Source organism: Barbus barbus, assembly GCF_936440315.1.
Source record: "Barbus barbus genome assembly, chromosome: 20".
Taxonomy (NCBI): domain Eukaryota; kingdom Metazoa; phylum Chordata; class Actinopteri; order Cypriniformes; family Cyprinidae; genus Barbus; species Barbus barbus.
Genome location: NC_136748.1, coordinates 17,669,180 through 17,696,882, shown reverse-complemented (window position 1 = coordinate 17,696,882; position 27,703 = coordinate 17,669,180). Strand labels below are relative to the sequence as shown.

Here is a 27,703-nt window from a genome sequence, read left to right as displayed (position 1 = left end):
ATGGTTTGGGTTTCTATGAGAATTAATGGAAATTATCTTTGATGTGGGTCCCCAAATATAGTTAACACATCCCTATGTAATCTTCAAAAACACACACACGTCTCCAAACACCCTCCCCAATTCTCTCTGCAATTACTCCACACACACACACCCCTCTTGCAACGACAGCACTCACCAAGACACTTTCTCCATCCTTCTATCCATCATCTATCTCTTCTCTCTCACACATACACACAGTCCACACGAGCATGTGTCTGTTTGACTAGCGCGCCTCAGTTATCAGACTGCACCAATCTGGATCGGGGGAGAGAAGAGAGGAGAGAAAAGGAGAGGAAACGAGAGAAGAGAGAGGATAAGGGAGAAAGAGGAGAGGAGAAGGGTGGGAGGGCTTTTCTTTTTTTCTTTCTTTCCCTCTATCCTCAGGACTCCAGCAGGACAGGGGAGTTTCTGTGACTCTGAGCACCAGTGCAGAAGACATCAGACCCGTTTACTTCTGCTCTTCTTCACCTCTCCTGCCTTCTTTCTTCAGAGTGAACGTCCTGAGCGCTGGCAGAGGTAAGTACATTGCATGTTTGTGTGTCTGTGATTACATGTCAGGGATTCAGCTAGTAGAGCATGGTGCTAGCAACGTTAAAGTCATGGGTTCAATTCTCTGTGAAAACACAAAGTAATATATTGTAAATTTTGAATGCAGGTTGCTTTGTAGAAAAAAAGTATAAATGTTTAGTAATATGAGAGACCTTTTTCTTCAATCTCTATTTACTTTGCCCTATCACTTTGTTACATGAGACTGGGATCATCCTCTCTCTCTATATGCGTGTGTCTTTACTCATGTCTCTTTGACCACTAAATAGCCCATAAGTACAGCAGTGAGATAGTCTGTGGTTTGGGACGGTGGTTCAGTTTCAGGGAAATCCAGATCAGGGCTAACACACTCATAGTGTGGATGAAACTCCAACTGAATCTAAAAATAACAATAGTCATGGTGTCAGCAAGAGAGAGAGTTTTGTTTTGTTTTTAAATGTTTTTTTTGTATTTATCGTGTATATCTGATAACATTGAAATCTTACATTAAAAAAAATAATATAAAATTTAAAAACGTAATATAAAATATTTGAATAAATCTGATAACATTACATTTTTTATTAAAATATTACAAAATCTCAAAACATAATATAAAAAAAAAATCATATTTAAATAAATATGACAACATTCAAATCTTGAATTTAAAATCTAAAATTATAATATAAAAATGTAAAATTTATAAACATTTATAAAAATATTAAAAATGTAATTTTGTTCAATTTTATGATAACATATCCTCTGTAAATATTGTAAAATTTTAAAAATGAGACAGAGACTGCAAGGAAAGAAAGACAAAGCAATTAGTGATACTTGACTTTTTGAAGTCGACAATTAGATCCTGAGTTCATGACCATAATATGTTTCTGCTCTGTCCACAATCTCCCTCAGTCTTTCACTAAACCCTTTTTCTTTCCGTCTGAGCCCATCTCTGTCTATTTACCCCCTACGGCCCACATCTTTGCATGAGTTCTCAGTTTTCATTCTATACCATTCAAGTTTGGAGTCCTTTTCTGTCTTTCCTTCTCTCTTTTCCAGCTCTCTCCCTTTTCTCTCTCTCTCTCTTTATATCTGGCTCCCCTGGGAGCAGTCAGGACCCCTGCAAAGAGCATGTGTCACATGACACCACAGCCACCAACGCCATCAACAAGCTCTCCAACAAATCGAGAGCGAGAGAGAGAGTGTGTACAGTAATACGAGCTCACCGAACACAGTAAACAGAGATTGAGAGATAAAGAGAGAAATAAAATTGGGTTGAGATTTACTGAACGGACTGACTGTGTACTATAAAAACATGGGAAATCAAAAGGAAAAACATCAAAAATTATACTTTGCATACAGAATCATATTCAGGACCATTCATATTTTTGCATTATGAAATTAGGCTATTTTTAATTAAGCACATTCCCCCCACATTCTCATTACCATGACGTGTCTAGGCATCCTACTCCTATTATTCTCAAAGCCAGTTCTCATTACTGCAATAAAGTTGTTGTTTATTAAACTTTTTTTTTTTTAATTCATATTAAATGAAATACGGCAAACACTACCATTGTGAGTGAATACTTTCAAATAGGCCTAAGTATTTAATGATATAAATATTTCAATAATTGAAAATTATTTCAATAATTCAATAATTAAAAAAACATGTAGGCCCAAAATATATGATTCCATTTAAGAATGATATATATTATGCTTTTTGAAATTAATTAAAAATATATATTTTTTAATTTATTGCATTGTATTACAATAATAAGAATTTTGGAAGAAAATGACATGACCATTTTCCAATGCAAAAAAAAAAGAAAGTAAAACCTTTTTTTTTTCTTATTGCAAAATTCTTCCTCATTTGATTTTGGGAGGATATTTAACCCTAACATTGGGTTCACTCACCCGGAGGTTTTATGACCATCTATCCAGCTCTTTTTCGTGTATTTATGTGGACGTGCCAATTTTGTCTTCCATTTTTCTTCTACACTTCCTTCCATCCCTTCCTCCTCCCGTCTTTCTCTCTCACCTCCTACGCCCTTGTTCGGCTCCTCCCTCCTTCACTCTCCCTTTTACCTCATTTTTTTCTCTCTTTCTCACCTTCACTGTCTTTTTTTCACCTTTCTTAATCCCTCTCTTCATCTTCCTGGACATTTTCCTGCTCCCATCTCACTCTCTCTCTCTCTCTCTCTCTCTCCTCCCTTCACACTTTCCTTGCATCCTTCTTTTCCACCCCCTCCATCCTTCTTCTCCTCTGTCTCTAATGAGGGCCTGTTCAGCAGTCATAATCAGAGCAGAGGTTGGGTGATGCGTCTCATGCGCGTTTACTCCACCGTCTGTCATCTGATCCACGGGGCAACGTTTCCCCAGCGACAACCATGCGTGTTGTAATGGGGACACTTTTCAGCAGGACGGCTTTGATCGCAGCCTCTCTCTCCCTGGGGACGTGAACTCACATCACTGGGCCCATCAGCTGCAGATAAACACTGATTGAACATCTGAGAGTTTCAAACTTGCTCAGCTCTCCCCCACAGACGCCGCTCAGCGCTGTTCAGATTACCCCCAGGTGCTGTTTTGGTCGGGTTTGTTCTTTTTGTCGATGGATTTTTATACAACCAAAGCAGCCTGCAGTTCGTACATAATGAGTGGAGTTGAATTATATTTCCACGGTAAACCAATATGATGTCGCCTGTTAAAAATAGAGACATGGATTCAAGCATCGCTGAAGTGCCGCTCTCGTCTCTGTGAGGAGTGTCAAAGCAGAGAGCACTGAGTGTTAGCGGATAGCACATTTTCTTTGCTCATATAAATAATTCTCTCTGAATAAAGGCAAATGTTTCCTGCTATCAATGAATCATCGGCTGGGATGAGGCTAACTTTCTCTCCCTCTCCCTCTCTCTCTCACAACAGATGGAGTGTGAGAATCAACTGATTGACTGATAGCTCTGTTCTTCGCTTGTCAGCCGTAATGAATAACCTTTGTGCTGAATGTCGGTAGAAACACAAGTGAGTTTGTCAGCACCTTGGGAGATAAATAACAGCACTGTCATCTAACACATCTGCCCCGAGTGCAGATCTTCCCAGGATTTAGCCCGGGAATGTGAGTTTCAGCCGCCAGAGTTGGATTTTGACAGGTTTTAGAAGATTTTAATCTTAATTTTAATTGAAAGTTGGCAGTTTATCTCCAGCTTTCACATCAAGGACAAGGCAGATGTTTCAAGTATGATGGATTTACATTTTGTGAAATGAGATAAAGTCAAAATTCTGCTGAATTATCAGCTCCTTTGAAACTTCCAGATGTCCTCATTTGTCTTGGAGCTTTCATAAGGCAAAGCATGAGCCGTTTGTAATCTAAATAGATGGACTGACTGACAAGATATGGTAAATCAACTTTTCACTACAGTCTGTACGCTTATGCATTTTTTTGTAATAAATAGTATGCAAATGGAAGTATGTCAAATGAGTAAAAGAGTGGTAGGCGAACAATATCTGAACGACATAGACATACTGCATCTGCAGAGATTGTGAAGTGTGCAACCAGTGGACCATCAGTTTCTAAATGTTAAAAAATAAAAATGGCAGACAGTCTGTGAGATGGATGTCTTATTTCAAGTGCTATACCAAAAAACATGTAAAGCTTTTTTTCCCCCAAAATGACTTACAAATGATGAATATCAACAGTATTTTGTCAAAAAAACTTTTTTTTATTGTACTTGTGAGACAATGTCTATAGGTAAATTATTATTTTTCACTCTCAAAAATTATACCTCAGTTTGCACATTTTTTTCTTACAGTGTTGTTGTTAGTATGTCATGGGTCAAAGGTCACGAACATAAAGGTCAATGGACAGTGCAACATGGCACATGTAGTAAATGCTCAGAACTCAAGCGCATACTTCAAGTAAACAAATCCTTGAAGGTCAAGTGAAGTCTACTTTATTGTCAATTCTTCCACATGTACGGCACACATACATACAGAGAATTTAAATTGCGTTACTCTGAGACCCTTGGTGCATACAGTTAACATTTAAAACACTGACCGTAGACGTATATGTATACAGTATATGTAAGGTCTTAATGATATTTAGTACATTTTATAGTATATACTATAAAAATGAGAATTCAGATGTCTTTATGAAGGGAGCGCCGACCCCAGTAGCTCTATAAAATTAAAAAGTTAAGAAAAGCATCATTGTCCTTTAATGTCATCCTTCTGATTTTTTGTGAAATATTCTATCAAAAATTGTTGAAAGAAAAATCATTATAAAAACTCTTACCTCTTGTTTAAAACTGACATTCTCTGTTTTCCAGGCAAGTGTAAGTGTGTGGCCATTTGCGTTGGACGAGGATGGCTTTCTCCTTGTGTCTCTGCCTTGCCATGGCCCTCTTTTCTGGTCCCACCACCATCCATACCCTGGCACCTGAAAATGAAGTGACTTTACACCCCACAACATGGCTGAGTGAAAACAGGGTCATACCAGTACATCTGCCTAAAGGACGCACTCGCAGGTAAAAGAAACACTAGACACCCAGGCTAAAAAAGACAATAAAGAATTTATCCAATAAGAGGCAGGTACACAAAAACGGTAGATGTTGCCACAGGTCTTCTGGATTTAGTCTGTCTCTGTTGGTTCTGTTTCTTCATGTCATTCCAGACAGACTAGATGATAATGAGATCAGATCTCTGTGTGGAGCACTGGCTGTTGTCAGACTCCGTGTGCAAACAAAAATCTCACTGGATTATTACAATTAACGGTAAAATTAATGTTTGGAAATGTAAACTGATATTTCCCAATGACACACTATAGCAAAAGATAGAAATAACTGACTTAAAATAATTTTCTAGCTGGTGATAATACTAGTGTTCTAATAATTTTGGTCACCACTTTATATTACAATATTTTCTTGTAAACAGTATGTAGAAAAGACATTAAGCTGCATTTTACCAGCAACGCAAACTCTTTTTGTGACATTCTGAAAATCAATGATGGGTCAATTATTTCCTCCTATCTGTTTGATTCTTATTAATGGGCTTAAAATCATGCTACAGATTTCCCAGTTTCCTCTCTATCAAACCCATTGAATTCAAGCAGCTTAAATTGCAGCTTTCTTTTTCCATTAGCAACACTAGCCTGTGAGAATCACAGTGAGAACTGCTCCCTCACCCGTAACAGAGGTGGTGTCAGGCTTCAGACTGAGCGCGAGAACGAGAGAAAGAGAGAAGAACAGAATGAGTTTGAATGCACAGCCGCAGGGCAGGAGCTGCTGATCATAAATCAAATTAATTAATCTATTAAAAGACTGTAACTGTACTTTCCACACAGGACTCTTACTAAAAATTGCATTAAAAGGGTAAGGGATGGACACACCTGAAGTGTACCTGCAAGCAATCACTCAAACTAAAACTATGACCCTTTGTTTTGTTGTCAAGGTCAAAGTTAAACCTGATTACTAGAAGAATGAAATCAATATTATGATAATCTGCCAAGCCGGTGTGCCAGCGGCATGCAAATAAGAGATCCAAATCACATTAAACAAACGCTGAGTCTTAAATCTAATGTCTGACTATTTCCATAGCAATAATATAATGAACAGTTGAAGATGCAGAAAACCATTGACTGAAGGCAGCCACACTAGCAGGGTTTCAAGGTCAGAGGAAGTGGCTGTTGCCAAATGGCTGGTGTTACCAGAATGCACCGAGGAAGGTTCACCAGATTCTGCCCAGTGTGATGTTATTCATGGAGGGGGAGTGAATGTGTTTCCTGCCTGAGCGAAGCATGCTACAGTGATGCTGCACCTGGCATCAGCTGTGATCTGTAAACATTAGGGTTTGTGAAGATGCATATCTAAACAATGGCGATGGATCGATAGGAGCTTATCAGAGATCAGTCATTCTGGAGTCATTGCTTTTTAGCATTAGATGTTTTTCCCCTGAGGTCCTTTTAAATAATATTAGTGCATTGTTTTGTTTCAAAACAGTCATCATTTAGTTTTTATTAACCACTTTTTTCACCCTCTCTCTGACGCTTATATTTCAAGGGATAGTTCACCCAAAAATGAAACTTCTGTCATCATTTCCTCACACACATTGTTCCAAACATGTATGCATTTCTTTCTTCTGTGGAACACGAAAGAAGATATTTTGAAGAATGCTGGTAACCGAACACTTTTGGCAACCATTGAAATAATTTTCAATGGTTGCAAAAACAAATTTTTTGGGGGGGCAAACTATTCCTTTAAAATAAATGCTCTCTTCACATAAGCCTTCTTTTCACAAGTGTATTTACTGGCAGTTATAATATAGATGTCAAATGTTCACAATACAGTGCAATTTCACTCAAACAGTAAAGTTTGTAAAATGATCAGGGACTTTGTTGAAAAAAAAAAACTTCAACCACTCATTTCTAATGTTGAGATCCTTCTGAATGATGATATTCAGAACAAGGAACAGCACAAGGTTGGCTGGACATTCCTATATTTTACTCTTATCTTTACTATGGTATTTAGAAATAATAATATGACTGAGTGGGTCAAGTTTCTGAACACAGAAGGCATTTATTCATAAATGTGGGCATTCGTGTGTTAAAGTCTTTGGGTTTCTGATGTTAGAAATCCAATGATTTTGTAACAAGATATTTTTGCAGCTTGATTTCGATAGAGGGTCTTTTAGGAAAGACTATTTCTGCTTTACAGTAAAAAATAAAATAGGCCACATTGTGAGATACAAAGGACCAGCATAAACTGCTTAGACTAGTCTTAAAAAGTTAGGCATCTATTTTTTTCTTCAAGACTGGTCATAACTTTTTAAAATCAGTTACAGAAAAATATAGGTTGGTTTAATTTGAATCCAAAAAACAAATAGTTCTTAAGACACAGTCATAACATAGTGGCTATGTTTATGCAACTGGCCCAAAATCTCAGGAGATATTAAGTCACAGTTACATGTTTTTTTGTTTAAAAAAAATGAAGAATACAAATAGAATGAATTAGATTTACTTAATGAGACACAATTTGGCTGGTGCATATTGTTAAAGGAGACTGTTAGACCGATTAATTTATGATTAATGATTAATTTATGGAATATAAAAATATGCTCTCATGAATAATTAGACCAAAAAAATCATATTTGCTGTGTCTAATACATACAGATACTGATCTGTGTTTCAGATTGTATTTCACGCTAAAGAAGAAAGCCGATTTGCTGTCCGTTACTGTGAGCCCCTGTGCAGTGCCCATCGAATGGAGCTTGGCTGTTCGGACCCTGAAGGATAAACCGCCTAAGAAAGCACACTGTGAGTTTGTGTGTGTATGTATGCTTATTCATGGACTTGTGTCTGCTTGAAGGTATATTTGTGCATTCATGTGTATGTGTGTTTGTGTTTGGGGAGGGCTGGCATAGACCTAACCAGGGATAACAGACAACTCAGGGATTTTATATCCAAAGGGCGGACGGGTTACATCCCTTCAGAGGCTTTAATGAAGAAGCGAAGCAGTCGCTTGAGGCTCACTGATTTAATTAGCAGGTGTAAAACTGCTGTTGTGTTGCTTTAGGGCCTCTGTGGACAGAAGATTCTCCTCTTATCCATCTCCAAATCTCAAGGCTGTTTCCCTGACAGAGAGAAGACAAGAAAGAAAAACATTTTCAAACAGAAACAAAGAGATACAACATATGCAAGCATAGTCTGGATGGATAAACATTGACGTGTTTCTAGTTTAAATTTTTAGTAGCATTTTACAAAAAGAGTCTGTTTGTTAACATTACTTTATGAATTAGGTACTGTGAGCTTACAAAGTAAAAAAGGTATAGCATTTTTTAATCTAGCTAAATGAAAATTCTATTATCATTTACTCCAAACTGTTCCAAACCTGTATGACTTTTTTTTTCTGTGGAACATTAAATTAAATATTTTGAAAAAAGTCGTACAGTATTAAAATGGCATGAGAGGGAGTAAATTAAGTTCTCATTTTTGGGTGAACTATTCATTTAATTGTAATTATAAATATATTGTTGTTCATTGTTAACTTAAATTTGTGCATGCTATATAAATGTTAAAAATGTATGTATCTTGTATGTGTAAAATTAACCATCAATATTAATAAACCCTAGTTCACAATTCCTAATGCATTAACTAATGTTAACATTAAACCTTAATGTAATGTTACCAACTGACATTATAAACTAAATTCATATTTTTCATTCATAACGCTAGACAGTTAAATCCTTTGTGTTTCAAAAAGCATCTCACAATTAGTAAGTATGTTTATTAATATTTGGAAGACACATCTGCTTCATGTGTCTAACAGTACTAGAATAATCAAGTACTAGATGATTTGATTTTGCATTGCGTTTTATGGTGACTACATTTCTGTAGTCTGCTTTCATAAAGTGACATATAAATAATTTAGACTCAGTGAACTCAGGGGTCCCCATCTACACCTTTAAATTATTCACTTTGATTACCAAACATTCCCTCTAAAAGTGTGCCGACAAAAGTAATGATGGTTTGCATGAAAAACAGGCTTATCCGTGCATGCCGCCCAAATGTTTTTAGCTCTCTTTTGATTAGAGCCGTCTTTTGAATATGCTTGATCTTGATCTGAAATACTTCGTTTCTGCAGGGAGCTTGAAGAAGAGCATGCCAGAGGTTTGGTGGAGAGGTTCTGGAAGAGAGGTTAAGATTTACTCCTACACCGGCAATGCTGTAGACACCTACACCGGTCCTGCCTACGCTCCGGCGTCCATCTACATCCTACGGCTAAAATCAAACGAACAGGACACGCAGGTGTCGGCATACCTCCACGAAGGTCCTGGTCCCTCGGGGGCTTTCCCGGAGCTGCCGTCGGACCCCAGAGTACACACGCTGGGGGTGGGCATGACCAGTGTCTCCTTAAACTGGGCTCCGAGCTCATCCGTAGTTGTTAAAGATGGTCACGGGCCACATCACGAATATTGTGTCTTAGTCAACCACAAACACAACTATAGAAGTCTTTGCGCTGCTCGCGAGGGAATCCGAAAGGAGATACAGAGCGTGCAGAAGAGACAGAGGAGGGACAAACAAAGCAAGGAGATTGTGTGGGCAACGCTTAAAGACTGGTGGTGGCGGGAGCCGGATGCCCTCGAGAATCGTGAATCATCCACGACTGACAAGTTTGAGGACCCTGGATGTGTGTGCAGGGACATCGAAAGCGTGTGCACAGTTTCAGACCTGCTTCCGGATACACAGTACTACTTTGACGTCTTCGTAGTGGACAGGGTTAACGGCACGAGTGTGGCCTACACCGGCACTTTCGCCCGCACGCACGAGGAGGCTCGTCCTGCTGTCATATCCTTACGGGAAGGCCAGGTAAAATGGGTCACCCTGAGTGGAGACGCAAGCAGTCTACAGGGGGATCAGTTCCGATTTAAACCTCGTGGGTGGCAACAAAATGGCCTCCTTACCTTGCACACCTGCAACAGCACTAGTAAAGTCAAGGTCACCGTCTCCAGTAAAGGACAGACTTTGACATCTCAAGAGGTGGGACATCAGCTTGCCCAGATATGGTTGCATGGTGCCCCATCGTACCTCATCCAGCTCCAGGCCTTGGCTCTAGGTTCCTCATCGACGATCCCTAATGGCGATTCCAGCAAGTCCAAGTTCTGTCTCAAAATGCAGGTGTCATCGGCATACCATCGCCGAGCCGTGCCGGTATTTCCCACAACACTACAGATGAAGTCTTTCAACAAGTTGCGGACATGCAACTCCGTCACCCTGGCCTGGATGGGGACCGAAGAGCGGAGTCTCTATTGCGTTTATCGGAGGCAGATCCCACTTGACAGCAAACACACCTCGACAGATCGTTGCATCAACCCAGAATCCCGTCCTGCAAATGAGAGAGTCCTCTGTAAGTATTTCCAGGAGTTGAACCCACGTCGGGCGGTCACAACAGCGGTGATCGGTGAACTGGAACCAGGGATGCTATATGTGTTCGACGTTTATCTTATGAGACGCTGGGGACTTCCAATTAAGTACCACAGCAAGACGGTGAGAACCAGAAGTGAATGTTGAGTGGACATCTCAGAATCTTGCTCTCAGTGGAGAAGGACTCAATGGAGAGACATTACGCCACAGGGAAGCCATTGTAAGGCCAGAGAGGGAACTATGGGGGGGCTTTGATCTGGTGCAGTGGAGGTCGAACGTGACCACTGAAAGACATAAACACATAATTATGCCAACACACAGACACACAAAATACCGAGAGGTGAGACCAAGCTCACACCAGCAAAATCAAATTTACTTTTACGATATTCCCGTATTAATGTTTGTGTTGTGTGTGGTGCCGTCTCTATTGTTAATTATACAGTATTGAGTGTCTGAATAACAAAAACGCTTACACAAAAGAGGACCGTGCCAAAATATGCAAGAGAAACAGCCGGAGGGCTTTGAGCACCAGTGCTAACCAGAGCTGTATCAGATCTCTCAATCTGCCACCAGTATCAGAAAGACACCAAGTGAGGGAAGGGCGAGAGAGAGCGAAAGAGCCGTGTGAAGACATTGTGTTGATTATGCTCTGCTAAAGCATGCAGCAGGGAAAAACAAGTTAGCAGTTCGCTTCGTTGTCTGTGATGTGATTGTTGCACTAATAAAAACACAGTTACCAATCAGACATGAAAATTATCTGTAGATGTCTCACGCTTTGACATTAGTCCAGGGCAATATGGCTGTTCGTGTTCCTGAATATAAAATTTACTAAATTTAGGCTATACATGTAAAAGTGATTCAGTGTAGAGATGTTATAGCAAACAGGTACACAAATGTTACCACTGTGACAGTAAGAAAGTCTTAGTATTAATAATACTGATTATACAAATAACAAACATTGCGAGCTCTTATTAAATATTAAAAATATTTACGACGAACTTTGGATGCTGCAGTCCCAGACATCAAAAGTGCTCCAGGGACTCCCTCTGCCGTCCAAAGTAGGAACAAACCCTGAACGGCTGCTGGATGTCCTAAAAACAGAAGTGGGGATTTTGAAGTAGTGATTGGAATTTTCAGTCACTAAAAATATTTGTTTAGTTAGTACTTCTACAGGTTAGATCATTATGATCTAACATATTCTGAACATTGGCTAGTTAATTCAAAATTCATTGCATTCTACAAAAGAGAAAAATACAGCTTTCAGGTTTGATGAGGATGGTGTAAGAGATAATTTTTTTTATGGTAAATTGTAATGGTAAATAATGTGTGTGTGCAAGGGGTTTACTGTCCTTATATCATTTCAATTGTATATCAGTCATTTTATACTTTCATAATTCTTTCATAGCCTTTCTCTAAACGGGAAAACTGCAAAAAAATCACTGTTGACTTACTGTCGATTAGCAAAAATATAAGCTATCAAAACCAAAAATCCAAACAATCATCAAAACTTTTTTTTTATAATTTATGAATTGTTTAAATGTATAGTACAGGCAATTGTGGATTTAATGTTCACTTCTTCATGCAACAGCTATAGCAAAAATATGAAAACTGATTAGAATCACTGTTATTCTAATTTCAGCCCGTTTTGAACTAGGTATTTGAAACCAACATACAAAACAACTGAAGCTGACTCAGAGCTGTATACTTACTGAGACACAACCACAATATTGTACAGTACTGTTAAAGACCAAAAGAAAAACACCATATTATTCAAATAATTGCCTTTATTGTTCAATTGCCATTCTCATTTATGTTACAGAGGTAAACATTTAGGGGGAATCATAGATACAGCAGTGCTACACCTGCCAAGAGCTGTCACCTCCACACACACACAGGCACACACACACACACACACACACTCATCTCCACCAGACTTAGAGCAGATAAACCAATATTTCCACACCAAACACATCCGCTTGCAAAAGATCTGCATCCGTGTTTAAAAGACCAGCGTGGTCTGTTGATCCAGGTGACATGACTCTTGAAATCTGCCCACTCAAATCAGCAGCAATGAAACTCAGTGGTCAGACAGCAGAATGTCTGCTGGAACTCTAGAAATATCTGTCGAATGACAAAGAAACTCTAGAAATCAATATGGCTACAACTTCTGCAACTCTAGATTGTCCTTGCCGAGCTGAGTGAAGAATAGCTGGATCTGTCTTAGAGGCGGAGGCGTTAAGCTGGGGGGTTATGAAGGGATGTCTTCCCATGACATCCCTTCCGTATGGCTGTAGAGGAATCCATCTCTCTGATCATCAAACATTATGATGGCCTGTACACTCATAATACATGCTTTGAGCTCAGTTACTCTCCAGATAGGAAAAAAAGTCGATTAGAAGCAATACTCACTCACTGAGATCAACACGTTAATCAAATCGGAGAAATGCAAATGTTCAGTTAGAGTCGGTACGATTTCAATAAATGCTGTTACAGTGAAGCTGCCACATAAACATTACAAACCTGTAAGAGCCACATTCAAAATCTGCCAGTAAAATTGAACGTCAAAATGTGCTTTACCAGTCAGTGTTAAATATTTAAGGATTTCCTGGCACCAAAAGAACCAAATGGCCATTTAAAAGTCTAAATGAAAGATTTCCCTATAATGTTCCTATAAAATCCACTTTAAACTGACAAAAAAGAGAAGATTTTTACAGTACACTTACTTGAACAAACCCTGAACTCTGCAGTCTTTGTGTGCGTTTTCTAATTATACATGTAATAATTAATAAACACCATCCTGTCCATCGCTTGCCAAGTTCTGTATGGCTCACAGGACTAAGGCTCAATTTTCTAAATAACAAATGGTTTTAAAAAAATGAAACTTGAAACTTGAAATCCTCTTTTCATCCATCATTATGTAGGCTGTACTATTGTACCGGCCTGCTCTCGTATTGCAGGTGTACTTCCACAATTTCAGTGTATTAGTGTTTCCCTCTGAAAAACAGGGTCAAGGTGGTTCTACACTGATTAAGACCTTGGAGTCAGTTTGAATGTTATAATGTTATTGAACATCACATGATCACGGAATCATGACACAAAGGGTTACAACCCTTTGGACTCTTCATAATCTTAAAAAAAAGTATTCTTACACACCTATTGTCCATGATCGTGGATGAAATGGTTGGAATTGCATCACAATGGAACCTCCATCTAGGATACAGATAGTATAATATTCTATAGCAGGTTCCACGATCCAATAGGGTCCTGAACACTCCAACATCCAGGCAATTTAAAATACCCTGCTTGAATGAACCTGTACAGAAACTCCATGTAGGCTTCATAGAGCCGTCTTTAGGGAAAACCAAAAGTAGTTACTTCATACAGTACAGCATGTACAGTACATCTACAGATGTAAGGGAAAGACAGTTTCCTGTATTTGGCAGCCGTGTGAAGCTGAATAGTCCAATATACAAAAATAGGGTTTTAGAAAATTTCAAACAACAACATGAATAACAATACTACTAATAATAACAACAGCGGTCATAAATAAAGTCCACGCCCAAACGGCGTGTCATACAAAAGTCCAGCAGACGTATAAAGCGTTCGTCAGTACTGAAGAAAAGTCGCGTCAGTGCTGAGGTGAGTTTGGTTCAAGAAGGTGATGGAGATTGTGTGTTTGTGTTAAAGCCCTGGTCTGCTACTGCGTGCCGTCGAACCGCCTCTGGTGTGGGAACGTGCTGGAACAGACACTAGGTGTAGTGATAGAGAGAGAGAGAGAGAGAGAGAGAGAGAGAGAGACAAAGTGTGAACACTATGTTTATGCATTTAAAGGTACTTTTAAATTCTTAGTGGTTGCTTTCTCACCAAAATGTTTTACATTTTATGCTAATTCCAGTCATGTCAGGATCTTATATATTCAAGATGAGTTTCTAAATGCAAACTCAGGGTATTTGTAGTACAAATGTGCTGCAAGTCTTTAGGGAATATTTCCTGTGAGATCTGTGTAAGGTTTAGGAAGTTCCATCTTAAGAGAAAGTTTAGACTTTTAACACTTTTTTTTTTACAGCATGGTACTTAATGATTAATCATAGATGTTAAATAATAAATTGATACTAAATCAGAATAATAAATGACTTCCTTTCTAAATTTCACTCTTTCATCATTATTCTTAAAGTAAAAAATTATGTAATATTCATAATCTAAAGTACTAAGAAAGGCCAAATTTGAGGAGCCCAAGCATATAAATCTTATTACAGTGTTTGCAAGGCTTCTGATATTCCTATTATATTTTTATTTTCCACATTTTTATGCAATTAATTCTGCTCAAACTAACTTAATTTCAAGATCTGTTGTGCTAATTTGTTTTTATAAATAATTAACATTAGAATGCTGCATAGTTTTTTGGCTGCTTTCTTGCATTGACATTATCTTTCAAAAGTTTAGGGTCAATATGTTTTTATTGGGGTCGGTATGAATACTTTAAGCAAAGGCGCAGTACACTGTTCAAAAGTGACAGTAAAAACTTTAACATTGTAACAAAATGCTTCTATTTCAAATAATTTTTTTCCATAAAAATATTAAGCAGCACAATTATTGATAATGTGACACTGAAGACTGAAGTACTGTAATGGCTTTTCCATCACAGGAATAAATTACATTTTGAAATATATTGTAACAGAAAATAATTATTTCATATCAGAATATTATTTCATAATATATATTTTTTTACTTTATTTTCTATTAAATAAATGCAGCCTTGGGGAGTATAAGAGACTTATTTTAGAAACATAAAAAAAATCGTACCGACCCCAAACATTTGAACAGCAGTGCATATTTAATTGTCATTGATTCGATTTAACTGTCAATCAATTTGATATCGACCACATTCACACTGCAAACAAAGTTTACATAGAACAAAAAGTTTAACAGAAACCTGCCTTGCAAGTACTAGTGTTTCCTTCAAGAAATACAAATCTACCATAGTTTCTAATAACAAAAATTCTATTATGTTTTTTTGTACATTAATAATTTTGTTCCTTTATTTTCAAAATCAAGCAAAAAATCTCATTAAAGCTAATTCTCACTGACCTGGGGGTGGAGCTTTTGCATCTGGCTCCTCCTCATGCTCGATGGGGAAGTGGCCAAGGGGATGATGGGAAAATGAGTCTATGAAGGAGGAGCTGCTGATGCCCAAACTGATTCCAGTCACACCAATTCCCAGAGAATCTGCACGCACACACCCAAACACAGTCAATGGGACAATTTAAAGAATTATAGTGTTCATCTATAGGTCTGATTGAGTTTGTATGCACCCACCTACACCAACAGACGCTCTGCCAGGTCGTCCCTGCCCGATGTTGTCAATTCCAGTGAATGAACGGCGATAAGGGGTGTCTGACTGCAAAGATAGTTTTGCCATGATCAATACACACATAAATAAAAACACATGATGAGAATCAGGATGAAGTTTATGTAATGTATAGATTCACCCTAAAGGTCTGTGTGGTGTTGGGTCTGGAAAACACGTCCAGCAGGTGCAGTTTGTCTCTGGGCTGCAGACTGACACCTTCGTCGGTCACTGCACTGTGCGCACGACTCGAGGAGCCTCTCTGCTTCTACAAACATGCATTTACCAGAGTCATCATAGTTAACTAACGCTAAAACCATTAAAAATATATTTTTGTTATTTGAAATAAAATAAATATTAACTGACATGAAGTAATAAATTTACATTTATATTAAAATTACATTTATGCATATTCTCATTTCTCATAAAATATTTGTTAAATATTAAAAAAATTTACATAAATATTAAAGCAGCACAGCTGTTTTGAACATTGATGATATTAAGAAATTTTTCTTGAGCACTAAATCTGCGTATTACAATGTTTTCTGAATGATCATGTGACACTTAAGACTGGAGTAACGCCTGCTGAAAATGTAGCTTTTGCTACTACAAGGAATAAATTACATTTAAAATATATTCAAACAGAAAATTGTTTATTTAAAATGTAATATTTCACAAAATGACTATTTTTACTGTATTTTTCATCAAATAAATGGTATTTTTCCCTTCCAGAAACAACTAAAAATATTGACGATCCATCTCGTGAAACTACTAAACTTAATAATGTCTGGTTGTGTGTGTTAAAATCACCTGCATAAGCCGTGAGTGCTGTCCGGAGTATGGGTGGTCTGCGTCTCCTGTGCCAATGGGAGGGAGGAGTGTGTTTCTACTGAGAGGCATTGGAGGTGAGGCCAAACGATCACTGGCAGTCGTCCTAAAACACACACGGACACACGCTATTGCAAGAGAATCGCTTTTCAGAAAACAAAGAAGAACAGGAGTTGAAATGAATGGTGCTCTTACAATCTTGTGCCTCTAACCACCTCTTCCATGGAGCCAGTTGTGATAGGCTGTGTTACACTGGACGTCAACGGCATTAGAGTGCGGGGGGGTGGGTTCCGTCGCCGTGCCGACTGAGGGGTGCGGGTCAAAGAGGAGGTGCTTTGTTCCAGTGCACGACGGGGCCGTGGTTTACTGGTGGGAATGACACTAGAGCCGGGACGATGAGACACTTTCTCCTCGGAGTCCCTGTGATCAGAAAAATAAATGTTAGGGTTATTGAAAGATAGTGGGTATTCATTAAAAAAAGCCATGGAGATAAAAACGTTCTTCATGCCCTGCTAATCTATGGCAGCACGTAAAAAGAACTGATGTTCTTCCAGAGTCTGTGGTCTGAATACAAAGACTAAGTACTGCAAAACAAAACAAAGATAATAAATAGACAACAAAGTGTTGTCTTTGCTGGTTGCATACAGAAACAAATGATACAACCACAAGCAAATATAAGATGGTTCTTGTAATGAATTGATAAAAAAAATGAATTTTGTTACTTTTACAGTATTCTTGATCAAATAAATGCAGCCTTGGTGAGTATAAAAGACTTTCAAAAACAAAACAAAAATAGTGAACAATAGTGTATTTATTTAAAAATAAAAACAGAAAAAAAGGTTTCTTATATTGTTAGAATTTTTATGTAGAGGTCAATCGATTTATTTTTAAAAAGGTTTCATTTATTGTGTTATTAAGAAACATAAAACAGCTTTTGGAATATATCCTGGATATTGTATGTTTGCTTGTTTTTTTCCTATGGGCGGCACTAAAGGGTTTTCTCCCATACCTTGTTGACTGTACAGGGAAAATACTATATCAGCTGACCTCTAGTTTGGACCAATTTCTGCAACATCAGAACACTAAATTACAGAGATAAATATACAATTTGTAGTTTGTAAAGGTTGTGTTTATTTCATCTACAATGTTCATACTGAGCTATTCGGTCCAGTGTTCCCATGTTCCTTTGCTGCAATGGAATGCCATGTATCGTGATGAGGTCATTGAGATTGTGATGAGCAACCGTTGCACCTACAGGTACTCGACTGGTCTGTGTGAACAGAGACAGAGAGAAGCAGGAAAGAGAAAAAGTTAATTTTATTGCCATATAATGCACAAGTCTGTATATCTCAGGAGATGGCATTCACAGCATCTGACATCCATCATCTGTACAGCATGCGATGGCGTGTAAAACAGACAAAAAGACACTAGAAAAAAAACTAAACTAAATTAAGAGTGGGAACAAGCATTATAAACACCTACACAAGATTAAAAATGAAAGCAAGCTTAAAATAAAGTCAGGCAGTTTAAAAGGATGTTAAAAAAAGTGGCCAACGAGTCGTGTGTTAAAAAACAAAGATGAGTGTTGAAGTTAAGGAGAAAGAGAGAAACTGGTCCACAGATGCTCTGTTTAAGTGTTATCAGGGTAGAGTTACATACTGTCGATGACTTTCTCTGCTTTTTGGATTTCCGTCTTGACTTGTGCTTTGAACCCCATGACTTTGAGCTCTTTGGAAAGAAAATGAAGGGAAGGGATAGAAATAGAGAGGTATAGAAAGAGAAAGGAAGAATACAGATGACAGATGGATGATTGGACAGAAAGGCAGAAACAGGGACACGGAGGGAAACAGAAAAAAGGAGGTAAAAAGTTAACGAATCAAAAGCCTGGGAAAAAAGCTGGAAAGACAAATGCTGACAGCAGTGAAATACAGCATTTGTATTTTTGAGTATGTACATGTGTAAAGACAGCGAGGACACAAAGCAGTGAAGATCTCTCCTCGATGACTAAGCATATATACAGAATTCCCACAGTTTCAGACAAATTCATTTCTTTCAGTTGTTTACAATTTCTGGGTAAAGTGTTTTACATAATAATTTTATAACTATAATGCAATTTCTAGCCGATTAAATATTTTAGAGCAAAAGATCCATTTTCGGGGCAGTATTCGATGCAAAACATGTCCATGTATTGTTTACTTATTTTTAATTTTATCAATGCATTAGGGACGTTACATGGTGCAGTTTCTTTTGGTTATTTCATAATTTTATTAATTTTTTCCCCTTTATGACTTAATTTTAAATTGTACTGTAGCGTGGCAAATACATTTTTAAGTTATCACAATTAATATTGCATGCATTGTATAAAAAGTCAAATAGTTTTGGATGCAGTACTGCAACTTTCCTCTAGTTTTTCATGTCAACTACCCATTCGCAACAGACATGTCAAGATTATTTTAGATTCTCAATGACTTTTCCAAGATCGTGGGAATCCTGTCAATTAAATATATCATCAAGCAGATGGCAAGGGACAGGAGGGTTACAGATATCTGAAATCAGTGAGATGGGATTTCAGATGAAATCAATGTTGCATCCATCTGTCACAGAAGCAGTTGACTAACCTGAGCCTGCAAGCTGGCTGTGAGCTGTTGTGTTCTGGTCTGTGACAGTGGAGGAAGCACTGTTGAGACATTGGACAGCAGCAGAAAAGGATTCTGGGTATCCGGGCAGGCAGGACTGAGGGCCAAGGTATTCTTCTCATCATCTGATGGACATGGAGATGTTCAGAGATTATTCTTCACCATGACATGACTTGGTTTTGAATAATTACCCCTAAACTATTTCTATTATCACTGCTGTCTCCTCTCACATAAGATAAATTCACCTCAAATCAGTATTTAATTTCTTAAAGGGACAGTTCACCCAAAAATGAAAATTCTGTCATTAATTACTCACCCTCATGTCGTTCTAAACCTGTAAGACCTTTGTTCATCTTTGGAACACAAATTACAATATTTTTGATGCATACCGAGAGCTCTCTGACCCTCCCATAGACAGCAAAGATCCTACCACGGATCAAGGTCCAGAAACGTAGCTTTTTGCACACAAAAAGTATTCTCGTAGCTTCGTAAATTACGGTTGAAGCACTGATGTCACATGGATTACTTTAACGATGTCCTTGATCATGATAGTATCCTTGCTGTCTATGGGAGGGTCAGAGAGCTCTCGGAATTCATCAAAAATATCTTAATTTGTGTTTACGGGTTTGGAACAACATGAGGGTGAGTAATTAATGACAGAATTTTTATTTTTGGGTGAGCTATTCCTTTAAATGATTTGGTGAGCTGTCTAATTAGAAGGACAATTTTTAGTACAAAGTACTAGGGATGCACCGTGCCCGATACTATGCTCCTGTACTCGTACTTATACTCATAAAAATGCTCCAATATCAAACGCAGATACCACACAACGTGTGAAGTGAACAGTGCCGTATTCAGACAAAGAAACACAGAAAACAGAACAAAAGAGAGCAGAATGGAGTTATTATACATTAAGGATGTCTACGAGGTATACTGTATGTATGTATGCATTTAATATAATGTTCAATATTCAAGCCTTTATACCTGATGTGCGCGAGCTGATAAGCAAAGCACGCTGTATGTATGTATGCATTTAATATAATGTTCAATATTCAAGCCTTTATACCTGATGTGCGCGAGCTGATAAGCAAAGCACGCTGAGTGGATCGAGCGCACGATAGCACAGTTGCGCGATCTTGTAGAGAGCAAATATCCCTTTCTCAGCACATTTCAGAAGAAAAAACGCAACTTATATTTCTGAAAATAGCTTCATCATAGTTTTTATTTATAAGATTTATATATAATGAGTGGTTCCCTGCATTATTTCTGCAAAATGTCTTACAGTACTGAGCCGCTGCAATGGAGTAGCTCTAATGCTATTAAATTAAAGATGATGTACCATAGAGCAAAAAAATTAACAGTGAAAGTAACAAAAACTTGTAGAATCCATTTTAAAGGCCATCATTTAGTGTGAAAATAACTGAAGGAAAGATCTATTTGCTAAATGAACTAAGCCAACTAATATTATACATCTTCTTTTGGTTTCTGTACCCAATATGTTTTTAAATTACAAATGCAATGAAAATACAGGTATCGGTACTCGGTATCGGCAAGTACCTAAAATATAAGTTTCGGTATCGGAAAAAGTGCTATCGGTGCATCCCTAAAATGTACAGTCTTTTGATCATTTTCACAAAATAAACTCCTTCAGGGTGATGTCCTTATAATGTGCACTATCCTCTATATATTATTTCATGCACAAAAATATAAATCAGAATTTGTTCATATTTTGATTACGTAAGCATTATGTAATGCATTAACCTCACTGCCACAACCAAATTAAAATCTACATTCATATTATTTCAATGTTGCTAAACATACACTACCATTCAAAAGTTTTGGGTCAGTATATTGATACATTAAATTGATAAAACAAAATCATAAAGACTTTTACAGTATTACAAAAATATCAAATCGATGATGTTCTTTTGAACTTTCTATTCATCAAAGAATACTAACAAAATGTACAAAAAAATTACAATATCCACAAGAAATCTCGGCTACACTTTATTTTAAGATAATAATAATAATAATAATAATAATAATAATAATACATTTTATTTAATGGCGCCTTTCAGGACACCCAAGGACACCTTACAACAGAAACACAAGCAATAAATCACCAATACATAAAATAAATAAATAAAAACAGAAAGGATTACAGTTAATAAGCAGATTTAAAGAGGTAAGTTTTGAGTTAAAAATGTTGATATATAAGATGTCCTTGTTACAGTGTAATTACATATTTAAGTACTGAGTAATAACAATTAACTTCATGTACTTACTATATGGTTAGGGTAAGGATTAGGGTTTGGTTTAGGGTTACTTGCATGTAATTATGCATAATTTATTGTAATTAGAATAGTAAGTACGTAACGTGTAACAAGGACACCTCAAAATAAAGTTTTACTGAAATCTTAAAGGGGTCAAATGATGCGATTTTAAGTTTTCCATTCTCTTTGGAGTGTTACAAGCAGATTGTGCATAGATAAGATCCTTGAAGTTGCAAAGACTAAAGTCTCAAAACCAAAGAGATATTCTTTATCAAAGTTAAGACTCTGCCACGCCCTCCTAAAATGGCTCATTCAAACACGCCCCCACATGTCTACATCACGGTGTGGGGAGATTTGCAAAACACCGCCCAAACGTATATGCAATGAAAGAAGGCAGAACTATTATTCTCGCTGTAGTATTGTTGCTGCCGCCAGCGCCATGTCCTGGAGACGCTGTGTTTCGTTGTAAAAGCGAAACTACTTTGTTTGGGCTTCCAAGAGAGGACAAAACTAGAAATCAGTAGTAAAGTTTTATTTACAACACTGTTCCAGAACAGTTCAACCCAAATATTAGAGTGTGTGCAGAGCATTCTACGGAGGACTATTTCCTGAACCTGGGAGAGTAGCCTACAATGCTGGCTTGCACAAAGGCTGTTTCTATAAAGTGGGGCAATTCCAACTTTGCAAGGACAGTCTGGCGCTTCTGACTCACTAACAAATCTAAGTATGTTTTCTTATTTAAAAAAAGACAGTATAAGTCATTATAATCAGTCATTATGTCCCCACTGGATGCAACAAATGGGTTAATCATTTATAATGGGTTATATATTGTTTTTGTGTCGTCGCACCGGGACACAGCATCATAATACGGTAAAGGGCATAACATTTCCATCTCACTCTTGAGGTATTCGGCCAATCACAACGCACTGGATAGCTGGCCAATCAGAGCACGAATCGCTTCTCAAAACGACGAACTTTGAAAAAATTGATGTGCTTCAGAAAGGCGGGGCATAGAGGAGCAACAATAATGTACAGTATGTGGAAAATAATGTTTTTTGAACCTTAAACCACATAAACACATTGCATTACACCAAATACACAAAATAATGTTCTTTTTAGCAACGTCATATGACTCTATTTTCAACATTGATAATAATATTAAATCAGCATATCAGAATGATTTCTGAGGGATCATGTGATGCTAAATATGTAATTAATAATAATTAATAATAATAATTTGTTACATTTATATAGCGCTTTTCTAGGCACTCAAGGCGCTTTACATAGTAAGGGGGGTATCACCTCGCGATTGATAATAAATCATGTGATGCTAAATATGTAATTAATAATAATTTGTTACATTTATATAGCGCTTTTCTAGGCACTCAAGGCGCTTTACATAGCAAGGGGGGTATCAGCTCGTCCACCACCACAAATATGTGAGTAATGGCTACTGAAAATTCAGCTTTGCAATCACAGGAATATATCACCTTTTAAAATATATTAAAATAGGAAAAAGATACTTTAAATTGTAATAATATTTCACAATATTACTGTTTTTACTGTCTTTAAATGCAACCTTTGTGAGAATAAGAGACTTCTTTCAAAAACATTTTAAAAAATGTTACAGATCGCAAACTTTTGAAGGGTAGTCCCAGTGTTCCAGTTCCCATTTTGCTAAACATAACCCAAAATAACCATCACATTATAAGTATTTGAAAATTCATCTACCTGACACAAAACCCTCCCAATGCCTACGTACAAGCTCCTCCATCCAGCCAATGAGCTCACGCCACACGTCATCAAACAGCAGATCAAGCACTGCCTCCCGACGACAGCAATAAGGCGAGACAGGGGGCAGCCAGCGCCTCTGTCGTCCGTTCACATACTCGCGTTCCCATTCCTCATCCCTAGATAAACACACATACAGTATTATTCATCTACAAAAATATCAGACAAATGATGTTTCATAAACTCCTATTTGTCACACACAAACATACTCACAGGTCCCTGCAATCAAAGGCAAGATACTCTTCTATCAGCCCCTCGGCCTCGATCACCCTGGGCAACTCGTCTACATTGTTACTACTGGGCATGGCATGAGGGTGGGTCACCTCCAAAGTGGGCTGATACAAAACTGCCCTCCGACCCAGCACACACAACCTGCCACACACACACATGCACAGTGGCATGAAAAATAGGCTTTATAAAAGACTAATGATTTCATACAAAGCACACATCCACAACCTGCAGATTACTCACTCATTAGTTTTCTCATTGCTCTGGCCGCCACTGGAGGGGACGGCCACATGAGTTGGTGTGGCGTACCACAGGAATCCTTCATCTGTAGGACACACCAGCTGTGTTCCGAGGATCCTGTCACACACAAATGCCCTAAACAGGTTTAACATCCAGAGACTGGGCTGCATGATAAAAGTTAAACGTATAATCACAATTATTTTCCTACTTCTACTTCATTTTGCTAAATGAAATCCAATACTGCAATTGGGTGCTAATTCTAGAAATAGAGCCTGTTTTGCTCTAGCATGCAAAAGCATTTTTTCTTTCAACAGCCATCTGTAAGTTGAAGTCGTCTTGTTTTATGTCTTAACCACCTGAAAAACTGCCGTAAAAACAAGATTCCTATCTTCCTCGTAGCCGGGTTAGAACTATTTGTTCAATTCACAGCTAATTTTCATGCATGAATGATTGTGAAGAGATTATTTAATGCCTGATCCTGATTTACAAGTTAGAATAATAGCCATTGACAGAAGAAAATGCAAACATGACCCAGGTGTTTTCTGTGACATCTGTGGGTGTTTTACTACAGCCATACTAAAGATTTTGTGAAAAAAGCTTGAATTTTTTTTTTTGTTGACATTTAATGAAGTATTTGAACATATTTTTCCACTCATTTGCAGACTGTAAGTTTAATGAAACTTTTGCCATTTGAATGTTTTTGTTATTTTAATAAGTAAATTAAACTGATACATACATCATTTTTATTAATAATTAAAATTCTTATTTCTTATCCTGTGAAAAAACTATCAACATTTTTTTTATTGATATTTCTGTACTCAGCACCTTCAAATGGCAGGTAATATTAAGCCTTTTTATGCAAGTCTGAAGATTTCATATCGATACAATTAGTAAATCATGACTGTTCTCACTTGAGAAATTTCTTTTTACATTTCATCACAATTATTGCATTTTCCCTTAAGCACAAATCAAGAAAATGTTATCTTATACACAAGGCTTTTTTCACCTCATCTAATTTCTCGATTTATCACATTTATCATATACAATAAGACATTATCTAAAATAATTTCTCATTCAATAAAAATGTTATCTTTTCTCGAATACAAATTCCAAAAATTCCAAATTATGTTAACTTTTTTCTATTAAAACAACAAAAGACTTTGTATTGTAGCACAACGTGCGTTTTTCAGCAACCATTCTCCAACAATAAACCTGAGATTCAAGTTTGGATTTATTACAGTCTGTCACTGAGAAGGTTTCCTTGAGGATTTAGCACAAACAGCACCATGAAGGACTGCATAGAGCTTTCAGTATTGCAATGGAGATTGGAAATGTCAAATTAAAATATGTTTTCAGGATAAATAATTAGCGGGCAAATATTGCAGACGATTATATACAATTAACTGAAAGATGCAAAAATCATGATCGTGGTTCAAACAAGATTAATTCTGCAGCCCTAACCAGAGACTACGAAGGTGTCACTGATGTTCACAGATATGAGTGTGTGCGAGTGCGTACCGTAGATGAGGGAATCGCGAAGCCCACTCTTGACACTCTTCCTGCAGCCCTTTGAGCTGTGCTTCACACTTCCTCTCATACAACAGTTCTTCAATCTCTTCAAACATCTGCTGGACCTGCCTGGAGGCAGCTTTATCAAATTCCTACAGGGAAAAGAGAGAAAGAAAGAGGGAAAACAGGAATTTGAACTTGTCAGCAGCCCATTTTGAACACGCTGTGTAAAGTTAATAACAAGAACGCATCTTGTGTGAACGGCCCCTTAGAATTCAAGTCATCGCTCACATCATAGCCCCACGAGAAGACAGAGCTGCGTTCTGTAGAGATGCCAGTTCCTGTGTAACTATGGATACCAGACCAAGACTGAGCTGTGTCATCTGTGGTGAGTGTCTGACATCCTGATCTGACGGATGATGCAGAGGAATCCTCAGACCTAGAAAGAGAGAGAGTGTGAGTGTGATTGTGTGATTATTCAAACGTCACATTGGAAAGAGTGAATATTATGCGACAATTCACATGATATACTCAGCGATGAAAGCCTGTCCCTTTAATACATACCTGTACAGCCACACATTGTTCCTGTCACTCACCTGCTGTATGAGGACATGTCCTCCTGTAGATCATGCAGGAGTCTGGAAGGATGCACAGAATCATCATCTGCCGCCTCTGGGAGAGGATGTTGGTCCAGACAGCTGCGGGACAAACCACGACTACCAAAACCAGCGGGGAGAGAAAGAGAGATACTGATCAATAAATCAATCAATCAATCAATCAATCAATAGATCTGTCCTTCTATCCATCTAAGTATCTATCTATCTATCTATCTATCTATCTATCTAAAGAACAATCCATAGATCTATCTATTTGATTATTTATCTATCTACCAAATAACTGGGTTGATAACCTATCTATCTATCTATCTATCTATCTATCTATCTTTACACCAATCCATAGTAACCTAGTGAGCTGCCTACCTATGAAACAAAGATACCAAAAATGCAGTCTAAGTGATCAGCTTGAGATCGTGTCTGTGTGATTTATACGCACATCTCTAGGCTGTGAGATACAGGCCGGCGGCTGTATCGGGAAATCATCCTCCTGAAGCGGTTACAGGCGCATCTCCTCCATCAAGCCTGTGATCCGACTCCGAGCCTCCTGTGTCCGGACCGGGCCGCTGCACCACCGCTGCTCTCTCATGATTCACAAACCGTTGGACCCACGCGGAACCACACAGACTGGATCACAGCTGTGCTGTGAGGAAAAAGGTGTAGTATCCAGCACTGAGCTGGGCCGAACCTGATCTATCGAAGCTTGTGTGGAGGAGAGTAAAGAGTCCGGGAACATAAAACGAAAATCCGATTATTCCACCATATCGTCGACTGATTTATTAGGAAAGGTTTAATGGCGAGAAAAGCAGTTGTATTCTTCATCCATCCACGATTATCTACTGAACAACAATAACAAGACTGTCATAGAGACCAAGGTGCTCGCGCGCACTGATTTCTGGGAAGTGAAGTTTTGAACGCGGTTTGCCATTGTGACGTGTACACTGCTCTCTAGTGCATGGGAGTGTTATATTATTATATCATATTATTTTGAATAATTATAGTACACATGGGAGTAATTATTTGTGCTCAACAGGTCAGTATATACAATTCTAATAATTAAATTAACTATAATGTTTACACTTCAAACTAAAGTAATAGCATCATAAAAATGTGTCAGTACAACTCATTATTTAGTAATATGGTTATATTTAGTAATATTTATTAATAAAAATTAATGTTGTAATCTGTGGCATGTTCATGAGAGAGAAAACAATGTCTGATTTATGAATGAATCATATAGGAAATGTGATTTATTGAAAATATCTAATCAAAAGAGTGACTAGTTTATTCACCCAGATTTTTTTTTTTTTTTTCGGTGTTATTTTTGACAGACAAATTTGTTTGGAATTGACTTAGAATTTAATTTACCATATTAAAATAGAATTTACAGTTAAGACTACATTATTAATCAAAAGAAGAAGAGTCAAATGTGATGATCAGAAGTTTATAAACACAGCACATATCATATACAGATGCACAATGCAGAAAATATCAAATCAAACACAAAGAGTCCTAGGTTTTCATCATTTTCCTCTCTCCAAACTCTGAGATCCATCAGTCTTTGATGTTCTGATTAGCTGGGCCAGGTCTTGGTGATTTTCAGGTGGTTTAGTTGGTCTGCAATGTATTTGTGTTCAGGAAACTTGGCTTGTCGTGTAGCTTTGATTTGTTGCCACGTCCACTCCCGCCTCTGTGCTGCATGGCCTTGCTCCTGTTCCTGCGTCATGAATGGCCGGCTGATCCAGTATTCATTCTCCGCTTCCTGTTCC

General features: G+C 37.7%; 2 protein-coding genes across 4 annotated transcripts; one reads left to right on the top strand and one right to left on the bottom strand.

The window, feature by feature from the left end:
* The first annotated feature begins 240 nt into the window (after positions 1-240).
* On the top strand, positions 241-11,216 carry LOC306885968 (protein NDNF-like). Of its 2 annotated transcripts, XM_079442805.1 has the most exons (5): positions 241-555; positions 3,481-3,576; positions 4,881-5,078; positions 7,737-7,861; positions 9,189-11,216. In XM_079442805.1, exons 3-5 carry the CDS (start codon positions 4,918-4,920, stop codon positions 10,613-10,615), a joined length of 1,713 nt encoding a protein of 570 aa, XP_079298931.1. In that variant the 5' UTR covers positions 241-555; positions 3,481-3,576; positions 4,881-4,917; the 3' UTR covers positions 10,616-11,216. The 2 variants fall into 2 exon arrangements, with proteins under 2 accessions (XP_079298931.1, XP_079298932.1); XM_079442806.1 differs by lacking the exon at positions 3,481-3,576 and having other exon boundaries at positions 349-555; positions 9,189-11,210.
* A 1,023-nt stretch (positions 11,217-12,239) lies between these two features.
* On the bottom strand, positions 12,240-26,831 carry LOC306885996 (protein FAM149B1-like). Of its 2 annotated transcripts, XM_079442842.1 has the most exons (16): positions 26,374-26,831; positions 25,917-26,036; positions 25,612-25,759; positions 25,330-25,472; positions 23,815-23,928; positions 23,557-23,715; positions 23,284-23,462; positions 19,262-19,404; positions 18,303-18,371; positions 17,798-17,913; positions 16,839-17,063; positions 16,626-16,749; positions 15,958-16,083; positions 15,785-15,866; positions 15,557-15,694; positions 12,240-14,217 (listed from the first exon to the last, which is right to left on the bottom strand). In XM_079442842.1, the coding sequence occupies exons 1-16, from the start codon at positions 26,418-26,420 to the stop codon at positions 14,150-14,152; spliced, it is 2,001 nt and encodes a 666-aa protein (XP_079298968.1). In that variant the 5' UTR covers positions 26,421-26,831; the 3' UTR covers positions 12,240-14,149. The 2 variants fall into 2 exon arrangements, with proteins under 2 accessions (XP_079298968.1, XP_079298969.1); XM_079442843.1 differs by lacking the exon at positions 18,303-18,371.
* Between the last annotated feature and the right edge of the window lie 872 nt (positions 26,832-27,703).